The 11,459-nt window shown below is 41.4% G+C and overlaps 1 protein-coding gene across 15 annotated transcripts in view; it reads left to right on the top strand.

Annotated features, from left to right (window-relative positions):
* Positions 1-11,459, top strand: part of LOC109854490 (nucleolysin TIAR) — a 455,086-nt gene that overhangs the window by 432,090 nt on the left and 11,537 nt on the right. For all 15 annotated transcript variants that reach the window (XM_020427608.1, XM_020427620.1, XM_020427609.1 and 12 more), the window contains one exon: positions 8,832-9,012. In XM_020427608.1, coding sequence (XP_020283197.1) covers positions 8,832-9,012 — 181 coding nt within the window. The remainder of the gene's footprint in view (positions 1-8,831; positions 9,013-11,459) is intronic.

Below are 11,459 nucleotides of genomic sequence, written 5' to 3'. Positions count from 1 at the left end.
TACCTTGAAGTGTAAACTTGTTTAATAAACCATATCTTTCATTTTCGATTTTTAATTCACGTAGTCCGGGAACTTTCCGGACAAACTGTGTATTGCGAATCTCGCAGTGATAAAGGACTTTTTGACTCGATATAACTCTCTTTACCCCCGCCCACGAGAGATTGTACGGCAATTGCGGGACATCCTGTATATTTATATGTATTATTGTACATATATATGTGTGTATGAGCTTGGAAAGAATTTAATCGAGTAAACCTAAATAGAAGATAACTTTATTCCAACGCCGTATGTTACGAGCGGATAATATAAAAGTTATAACTGACGGTTATAACTTACATGCAATCTCATCGTGCGTCGATATATATATATATATATATATATATATATGTATATATGTGTATATATATATATACACACACACACAACTATGCTGTCTATAAAAAGACGCACGTCGTACAGTTTATAGTGTAATCTTGAGAGATAGGAGAAACTGGTCAGGAAATACCGAGTTTTTGTCATTATGAGGAGATCCATTAAATTGTCGTTAGTGCGGTAACGGCATATAAGGATGTACAAACTATCGTCACAATGGTAAAGCGAGCGGGATAAGAAGAAAGGAGAAAATCCATTCAAAGACGTAGACTTCATTTAATGTGGCACATTTGTACAAAGTCCTCATGATCGAAAGCATTTGCTCCGCCATTCTTCACGTATACCTTATATTGTATCGCGCTTGAATTTACGCTTGACTAATACCTTGTATCGAGAGTAGGTATTTCGCCCTTCTCCTTCCCGGGAACGGGCGTACAAATCGTAACGTCGACTCGGCTCGTTTATCATCAGCCGAGAGAGAGAGACCTCTCCGGTCTCTAAATTAACCTAATATATTTTTTTTCTAGAACGAGATTCCACTGTAACGCGAGATTGTTTTTATTGAATCAAACAATTGAAAGATCGGAGTAGGATCCGAGCGATTAAAAGTCGCGAGAGAAATAAGTTTGACACACGTGAAACACAAAACAAAAAAACAAAGAAACATTTGATTGACTAACGACCCGCAAATTACAAACGAACGTCGCGGATATCGATTGATTTCCTCCGCGTGTATGTGAAAAACAAAAACGCGTGTCGCCGCCAATTAATTTGTTTTGCACGTGTCGCTTTAACACGGATATTTTGCAGGAGGATGATACATCAGGAGTTAAGGCCAGTAGCAAAGAAAAGAGAGAGAAAGAGAAAGAGAGAGGTGGTGTGAACAAAAAGTGTGTAAGTGTAACCACAATCAAAGCAAGTTAGCTACAAGTCGTTATCTAATTTATATACCCTTTATATTATATATAAAAATAATATATTCGTTTCGTACTTTTTTCTTACTTCTCTTACCTCTTTTTACATAATTATATACTTCGCAACCTTTCGAATTATATTACCTTTAACATATTATTATTATTATTATTATCATTATTATTATTATTATTATTATTACATTACTTATCTCTATGTTATATTTATTATTACTACTATATAAAAATTATATTAATCATTCTCTTCTTTCCATCTCTTCACTCTTCATACTTGTATACATTATTGCGTGGAGAAAAATATCAGCACTGCTATATTTCACTCTCTCTGGGCGGCCGCGAAATATTACGATAAATCAACCGAAAAAATATTTAAAAAAAAAAAAGAAAAAAAAATCTGCTGCCCCGTCGGGAGCATTAATTGCGCGTTGATTTGGAGTGATATTTTGCCGCTGCTAATTTTCTTTCTATACATACAGCTGTTCTCTCTTTCGTCCACTTTTTTTTTTTTTCAACACATTGTCACATATTATATTGTTAATATAAATGCGCTCAGAACTACGGGTAATAATAAATCGCATCGTCGAATTGTTGTGGTGCGTCAATATCCGCGTATGTGAACAAAACTCCGTGTTTCTCTCTCTCACGTTCAGAGAAGAAAAATATTTCATAAAAATTTTCTCGGAAACCGCCGCCCGGTGCTTTGTTTCGCTTAAACGTCACACGTTTTACATTTCTGGTTTTTTTCAGTGCGGAAAACATATATACTTTCCGTTAATATCTGTTTGAAAATCACGAGCGAGCGAACTGCTGTTTATAGTACGGCTAGAGGTATTAAACTAAATTGGTAGACTTGTGTGATGGTCTTTTTTTTTTGTTTTTTTTTTTTTTTTTTTTTATGTACGTACGTACATACATGCATACCGAGTGCGCACCTCGGGAAAAAACGTATGCACGTATATGTAGTGACGTCGTTCCAATCTCTCGTTGAGACTGATTTTTTTTTCCTTTTTTTTTATGTTGTAACGTTTTACAATTTTCGTACATATATATATATATATATATACATTGGCTTTAATATGCATGCTCGTATAGTTCCCCTTGTTTAAAAAAGTCTTATTGGATCTAAGACAATTCCAAATTGAATGAGGAACCTTAAAAGTGTACGTGTGCGAACAAAAGAGGAGCAGTACGGCAGGAAGAAAGGCTGAGAGACGGAGAGAATGTGTGTGTGAGAGAGAGAGAGAGAGAGAGAGAGAGGGGAATTGTACAGTGAGCAAGGTAAAAGAAACTCGAATCTTCCTTCGCTCTTTTCGCTTTATTTTTCATGTTTCTCATTATTTATTTTTCTCTTATCGGAGATTTTTACATAATTTGGTTGTCATCGTCGAAGCGAATCACAGAGCTCAAGAGTTTCCCTCGAGGGGGAAATTGGAGTTGGTGATGGTGGTGGTGGTGGTGGTGGTGGTGGTGGATCCTATGCAAAAAACCGGCGTTTCTCCGTCAAATTTCGTTCCATCACATTCTCGCTCCCATTCATATTTCGCATATTTCGCATTTCATTACTTTCTTGTATAATTTTTCTTAGTTTGCGCGCACTTTTTTTTACGCGTGCACAATATTTCACACACACATACACACTCACACACAATCGATACTTTTCCCGTTATGTTTTTCCTTTCACACTAATTTCTTCTATATCTATTATTGTCTTGAAAAGTTTATATATCCTCTCTCTCTCTAACATTCTTTTAATTAATTCAGAATTATGTACAGGCGACTAACAACAGTAAACACGCAAACGTAATTTTGTAATATAGCTCACGCAAACTTTAGGTAAGAAAGAACGATAAACACACACGTGTATGCGCGTGTGTGCGTGTGTGTGTGTGTGTTTAAGAATTGCGAGCATTAGACGTTCCCGTGTGTATATTACATATACAACCTTGTACTTCTCTCTCGCGCAAATTTGTTTCTAAAACTTAAAAAATCGTGGCTAAAAAAGCGTTCGCGGAAAAAACTGTAGCTCGAAAAGTTCGCGAACTATCGCGGCGATAATATGAACGGCTGTCAAAAAAAAAAGAAAAAAAAAAAATTAGGCGACGACGGGGCGAGAAGTGTCCGTCGGAACACAAGAAACGAAGAAACCACCGCGCGCGCGCTTTCCCCTCTTCTCCCTTCAGTTCCGCATTTGCATAAACCGCCGCCGCGGAAAGTTACAAATGCAGCGTCAGTCCGAGCATTGATTATTCAGACGTCCGAGAATAAGAAAAAGGAGAATGGCGGGGAGGAAGACAGCCCAGTGTCCACTTAGTGCTCGCTACCATGAATTTAGTCGGGACGCGAATATTGGCGCGCCGCTCGGGTGACCAGTGCCAACGAAACTTCAAGTATCCGTGTTATTTAAGGGGGTACGAGATACGTACATTCGAGTTCTATCGTCGACCACCGGAGATTCCCATCCGCCATAAAATGGAGAAAAGTGGAAACTTCCCTTTCGGGAGACGGAGAGAGCGAGGAGATATTGCTGCTGGTCTAAAGCCGCGCCGTCGTCCTTCCTCTTTCCTTTCCCTCTCACCCTGCTCGTCGGTGTTCTCCGTCTCCATCCCTTCTCTCTCTCTCTCTCTTTTTTTTCTTTTTTTTTTTTTTTTTTACTTAAGGTCGGAACCCGGCGCGTCCGGACTCGCCGGCGCGGTCGGTAGAAAATTTCGAGTTTACCCCCGAATTTCTTGTTGATCTTTCATCTCCCGGCTCTCGGGAGCGAGAGAGCGGCGAGTTATCGGAAATTCAGTGGAGTAAAAAGTTACTAGATTCGCGCGATAAATCTAGTTATTCGATCGCCAAGTGGTCCCCGCTAGATAAGAATAAAGTTTCACCCGTCGGAACACGCCGCCGCGCCCGTGTTGGGGAGACCAACTCTCGACGTATAGAACTTCGATTTAGGCACGTCCGCGTAATCAGCTGCCTAATGAGCCGAATCCATAACTACAGGCTGTTTCCGTAATGGCGGATCTTCGACCGGTCACGTCCGAGAGATCATAAATCACAGACGGTTTTCGCGCGGAGGAACGGGAAGGAGAGAGAGAGAGAGAGAGAGAGTCATCCTACGCGAACGCGGCGGGGAAATTTGCTTATATTCTTGTCTTCTCGGGATGTCGCGAGTTCATTTCATCTCGTGTTCGATCCGCGAGTTACGTATCCGTATTTTCGCCGACGGGAGAGGAAGTTTTCTGCGAGAGAATTTTTTTCGTCGGACTCCGCGTATAAACCTTTTGCCCCGGCTTCTCCGCGTGCTTGGTGCGGCCCCCGATATATACGCGCGAGTAAGTAGTTACTTACTTTTATTGCCGCGCGTAAACTGACACGTAATTTCTGCAAGCGCGGCTCTCGAAAACGTCGAACTTTAAACATATCGACTGTATGTGACTGCGACTATAATACTCTGGTAAATAGCGTTTCCCAAGACCGTGCAAGTGCAATCACGTTAGGGTCAGGGGAGAGAGAGAGAGAGAGAAGAAAGGGAAGGAGAGAGAGAGTGTACTAAAGATCCTAAGCGTATACGACGCATAAGTCGACCACTTAAAATGGAAACGTCTCGGGAAAGTCATACCTGAGAGAAGTTCAATTGGGCCATCGCGTACTCGGTACTCGGAATCAAATCAGTTTGGATCAATACGGCCCGATCTCGAGAGAGAAGGAACATTTCGATTGAAATACTAAGAATTTGCGAGAGGAGAAATAAAGAAGCCGAGAGCCGGAGAGCGTATATGTACGAATATATTCCCGAAGAATTATGATTCCTCGTAAGTCCCTGTTGCATTTCCGCATGAGAATTTCCGACGTTCACGTCAAGTGCCATTGCCCGTGATCGTCAAGCGTTGCCGAATGCTTTTCTTTCGAATTTTGTCAGTTTTGTATAATTGCAATTAGATAATTTTTCTCTGTCGTATCTTTTCTCGCCGCGACGTCTTTCTTCCCACGAGCACACGTATTGGCATTTTCTAACCATCTCTCTCTTCGGATAGTTCGTTAACTCTCGACAGGTCTCTTCTCGCGTTAATACGCACTTATTTTTCGTAAATTAAACCCCAACGTGTAGCTACGTACTTACTCGCGTTGCCTTCGGAGGGGCAAAAGTTTCAAGAATGAAGTTTCCAGATAAAATAGCGAGAGTTTTAATATCCGTACACGTAGTTGTTCTTTCATTCATTGTATCATTTCATCGTCCGAATCGACTTCCCCTTCTTTCGAATTCATTTTTTTTCTCTCTCGCTCTCTTTCACGCTCAAATCCGCTCCGTACGAAAACTATCGCCGTGGATCCACAATGGCTCTTCAATTTTTCAACCCTGATATTCTCGATATAACCGCTTCAAAAACGTCGGGAGCAATTCTTCCAATCGATCTCCGATATCTTGAATCTCGATTTCCCCTTTCACCCTCGCGCTCCCCCTCCCCATCTTCCCGCGATCCTACCCTTCTCTTAAATCTCGAAAACTACGTCCACCACGCGGGACGACAGGTATTGACAGAAAAGCAGCGTGACAGCTTCTCGTGTCGCTTAAAATCCAATATAAAATTAATATTCCGCCGGAGGCAATTTATTACAGTTTTCTAAGAGGACGAGGATATGAGTTATAGATTTTCAGCAGTCTTCTTAAAAATACTGGGCGCGCGCGCGCGCGCACGCGACGAAGAATAAATTGTTTATAAAACGGTTAAACGCGCGATGTATCGGAAATTAGGTTTTTCTTTTTCGAGACTTTTCAACGATAGTCTCTCGTTGTTATTCCGGTTGTGCGGAGCAGCTCACATTCTCTCCTCCCTTCTCCTCTTTGGATTAAAAATTACATTTGTACAAGAATCTGATACTCGGCAGCGGCGATGAGAAAAGCGGCGATACTTGCGGGAGAATTAAATTTCCTTCGCTTTCCCTCCTCCTCCTCCTCCTCCTCCTCCTTCCCGCTCTTCTCCTCTCACATTCAGTCGATCCGAAGAAGTTTATCTTGCTCTCGTAACTCGCAAAGTTGCGAGAAACATTGCATGTTCTCTCTCTCTAAGTAGGATTACGAAACTGCAACACTTAGACGTGCAGATAGACGTGTGTATCTTTTTTTTTTTTTTTTTTATTTTTTCTGTAACAATGTGATTTGTGCATCTTGACATACATATATATATATATATATATACAGAGTGTACATGCTTGCCAACGTTAGTTTTTGCAAACTAACATTCGCATAATACTTATTTGTTTACTTATTGTGAATTAAATGGGACGAGATCCCCCGAGAGAGACAGTAAGGGAAAATAAAAACAATAGGAAGCGCAGTGACAGATAAAAGAGCAAATGCGCGCGGATGGAGAATTTGAACAGGGAAGAGAATAATGGAAGCATAAAAATAAAAAAAAAAAATAAAAAAACAAACAAACAAACAAGTAAAATCTAACGAAACGCGCGTTATCCTTGAAGCGCGTTATTTTCACGTGCGCTTCGGTGCGCGCCTTGACAAATAGATTTTGTTGCAACGAATGTGTCGGAGAAAATGATGACACTCGCGCTAATATTAATAATCGCACACGAGAGATCCTAAATCGGCGCGGTATAATAATTCGTCGATTCGTTACACCGCCTCGCGGGTAAAAAAAAAAAAATGCTAACGCGAAACGGTCGGCGATCAAAAGAGGCGGAACCGTAAAAGAAGAAGAAGAAGAAGAAGAAAGAAAGAAAAAAAAGAAGTTCACGATCTCGCAGAGAGAGCGCGGATATTTCAATCTCTTCCCGTTTTGCGAAATAAGCATTCCGGAACAAACAAAAATTTTTTTTTTTTTTTAAAGCCGACCGTGAAGAGAAGAAAGAGAGAGAGAGAGAGACGGTCGCCGGAAGGGGGTTGGCGGTGGGTAACGCGCGAAAGCTCGCCGCCGACATTCCGGGAATACTGAGAATAACGTTTCGCCGGGGCAATAAAGAGATAATGCCGAGCTTTGAGAAAAGAAGAGAAACGTCCCACGGTAAGTTTCTTAACGGGACGTTCCGCGAACCTCCTATCCTCCCCGAACGAGGCAATTACAGGCCGTGGTTTACCGGTCGCGTTTACACCCGCAGCCTGCTTTCCGTCGTATACTCTCTAAGCTCCCTCCCCCGTGCGATCGTAAACTTAGCTGACGAGAGAGAGAGAGAGAGAGAGAGAGTGAGTGAGTGAGAAGAGAATAAGGGAGGAGGGAGGTTTCAACCCTCTTTGGCATTGGCGTTCGATATCTCGGGGCTGCGTCCCTCTTCGGCCGTCGTGAAAACCCCGGGTTGACCTCTTTCGTAGTATCAGTAAAAGTAATGCCGGGGGACGTGCGGAAAGGATACGTGAGAGATCTATCGCGCCGAAGGGGACAGAGAGGAGGAGAAACGTCGAAGTAGGATACTTTCAATAATGGTTTTCCCAAGGATCTCCCCCACGTGCGTGCTGTTTCTTATATTGCCATCGGGATCTCGTATCCGCGATCGCGGATGTCGCAAACGGAATAATCATTTCGCCGGGCGCGCTGATCGTTTTCTGATGAATACGCTTACCCCTTCCCCCCCCCCTCGTCCGCGTCACGCCGCTTATTCTTTATGGCGCCAATCACGATTACGATCGAGAGCGAAAAAACTTATGCGCCGAGAGAGTCCATTGATTGAGAGAAAAAGAAGAAAAAAAAAAAACAATGAAAGTCGTCGCGAGCTCCCTCCGTCAATATATATATATATATATATTTCCCGAATCATTTTTTCTAATTTACGTAACAATAACCCGTCTCGTTGTAATTTGCGACGATGAGCCGTTGCTCCGCTAATATTTGACGCCTAATGAATTAAGCGCAAAAATTGAAGGAAATTGGCGCGCTGACGTCGATTAAAACAGGTTGCGATGTACAACGAGCTTTATATATGTATATATATATATATACATGTATACATATATATATGTATATATCTGTGCATAAAGTAAACTTGTTAAACTCCTACAGTTCGGAATTTTATATTTGCTAAGAGTAATTAATCTCCTGTGAAACGGGATCAACATCGACAAGCTAATAGATACGGTATCTAGAGAAAAAAAAAAAAAAAAAAACCGCAGTACAAAACTCGTTAACTCGAGCCACACAGCCGAGTGCTCTCGCGTTCGGCGATTTTTAGAAACCGTTTCGTATATATTTTTTTCTTTTTTTTTCTCTCCCTCCCCACCCTCATATTCCACGCGCGCGAGTCTGCTTTCGCACAAATTTAGTAACAATTTTTTAGCAATTTTTATTGTACAAATTTTTATTGCGTGCGGTCGGTGAAAGTTACATGTGTGTGTGTGTGGCAACTTTTATATAGAAATAATACATATATATATATATATGTATACATTTCTCTCGGAATATTTGTGGTAGCTGCAATTGTATTAACGCTTGAATCAGTTTTTTTTTTTTTTTTTGTTTTGTTTTTAGACTCCTCCGATATCTTTGCGCAAGCAAATCGAGAACTAAACCATTGCCCCGTTTGTTTGTCCCACAGCGAATGCAAAACCGCTGACGTTCGACGAAGTCTACAACCAGAGTAGTCCGACCAACTGCACGGTGTACTGCGGCGGATTGACCAACGGTTTGACAGAAGAACTCATGCAGAAGACCTTCGCGCCCTTTGGAACCATTCAAGAAATCCGAGTGTTTAAGGACAAAGGATACGCCTTCGTCAGGTAAACACAAAATAATTAACGTTAATGCACGCTCGAGGAACAACAAAGATAATCCGGTATTTTTTAGCGGAATGTGCGTCAACTTTTTTAAATTGATCTCGCAGAAAAATATTCATTCGAAGAATCAGATGAAAATCTCGCGTAAGATGAATTTGACGCGCGGACGCAAAGAAGCTAATTACGCGGAAGAAAGTGAAAAATTTTTTGTTAAACAAAAGTGATGTTTCTTCACGAATACATTTTGCATTTCCGGGATCAATCTCTGTGTGTTATTGTCCGAGTATCATCGGGGGCCTTGTAGGCTCGCGCTTCTCTTGTTAACGCGCGCGTAATCACGCGCGAGATAAAACCGATAATTTTGAATTTCCCCGATTCCCCCCGAAGACTGTCAATGACATTGTCCCCGAAATGTGGGACAGATTGGTGTGTGTGTGTGTGTGTGTGGTACGGCGCCGCGGAAGCTTTTCAAGTTGTCAGTGCAACCTACCGCACGAGGTCAAATTCCCCAAGGCAGCTATAGGTTTCAGACACACCGCAATCAGAGAGATGATCGTTCGCCGTATCGCGAACGTACAATGCACTTCGGAATTGACTTTACAGAAGCTTAATCAAACACACGATGCAAACCGTACTATACGCAAGCGGGGGAGCATGTAAAACATAACGAAGGTGTCTGTGAAGACGCGCCGAACACAGAGATGCGCGTCGACAATTGATTTTTTTCATCGGGATCTTTGATCGCAAAACACAAACACACAATCCGGTGAAAAATTTATTTATTTATTTTTTAATTTTATTATTACAACGTTGACGTGTTACAAAATAACATGTAGGCTATGGCATTAATGGATAGCACCAAGTGGGGGGATGTTGTGTCTATTAATACGTCGCCACGTTGCCACACAACGCGCTCGTTATTTCGCTACGTTGCGGTTTTTGCAGTGGGGTCACTGAAAATAGTAACTGTTCTAGTTATCTTCTTTTTGCTTGACGTTCGTCATAAACTTAGCATCGCACCTGTGGAGCACGGGTAGCATTAGCCGATATTTTTTGCGCGCGCGCGCGATCCGCAATAATTTTTCATGCTCGCCAAAATAGATACGTTTGTCTAAAAATCAACCGCGACAAAACACGTTTTTAATTGAACTCGTCTTGAGACGAGGTGACATTTAATATTGTTTTTCGAACTGTCTGAAATATTAATTAGTCGCGCTTGATTTATTTTTTCTCGCTCTTCAAAAGTATTATTGTACGTTTTTTTTTTTTTTTTTTTTTGTTTTCTTAAAGAAAACGAGTATTTCAAGCATCGACTGGTTTTTTGCGCAAAAAAATACACGTACGTGCCCGTTACACAAGTTAATCCGCGAAAGAAATATTTCCGCTCGTGAAACAGCGAACATAAATTACAGCGGATTATCTATTATGATACGTCTTAATAAATCGTCGTAATTAAAACCCATTTTGCTCCATCTGTTTAAATCAGAAAATGATTTATCGATCATCTCGGACTCTCTCTCTCATTCTCTCTCTCTCTCCCCACAAAGAACACTTAGGGCCAATTCTCTGGATACGAAGAATTAAATGGAACTTTGGTAGCGAAATCCTTGAAACCATTTCGCTGATTATACAATCAAACTTCGTTAATTACTGAAGCTTTTTACCGCCTTGTAAAACCGGGGAGAAAAATCTAGGACAAAAACTTCATACATTATTGGCGTAAACGTTTTTATGAAATTTATCCCAATTTCACGGAGGATTGTTTCCCTCGCGCGCGGATAATACACGTAGTGATAGAAGTTCTCTTACGATTTTCTGTGCGCTTTTGTTTCTTTCCAAATTTAAAAAACGCAAAAGAATTAATTGATCACAAAGACGTGCAAAATATTTAGGCGCAAAAATCTGTCAAGAGACTAAACCGTTATTTTTTTTTTTTTATTTCAACGTTTCGACCGTCGGATTCTGCGTTCGGAAATAAAAATCGGAGATTTCGTCATCGCGCGCGGTAATGACAAAAAAAAAAAAAAAACAATTGCGGCGAGACGGCGAAACTTTTTTTGCGAAAAAAATCGCGCGCGACGTAATCGACGTAATTCGAGTCGTCGAATCACGCGAGATTTTATACGAAATGTTGTAGGAAATCGCGTGAATATAGTCGCATCAATACCCGCCGTCGTTTGTGATTTATGACACGAAACGCGAGAACATGTCGGGTCAATGGCAGCATGTCGGACTCATCAAGCGCCGCGTCGTGGCCATTTCATTAATCTACCCATTACATCCGCGCGGATCATATATTTCAGTTCAACTTGCCATAACCGTGACGAAAATCGTGTGTGTGTTTCGGGTACAAGAGGGGATTGTTAGATTTTCTTCGAATGAGAGAACGCGCGCGGGGAAAGAAAGAGAGAGAGAGAGAGAGAGAGAGAGAGAGAGAGAGAGAGAGAGAG

This window comes from Pseudomyrmex gracilis, unplaced genomic scaffold (assembly GCF_002006095.1).
Source record: "Pseudomyrmex gracilis isolate BER0280 unplaced genomic scaffold, ASM200609v1 scaffold_68, whole genome shotgun sequence".
NCBI classification, from domain to species: domain Eukaryota; kingdom Metazoa; phylum Arthropoda; class Insecta; order Hymenoptera; family Formicidae; genus Pseudomyrmex; species Pseudomyrmex gracilis.
The sequence above is the reverse complement of the archived record's forward strand: the minus strand, read 5'-3'. Positions and strand labels throughout refer to the sequence as shown.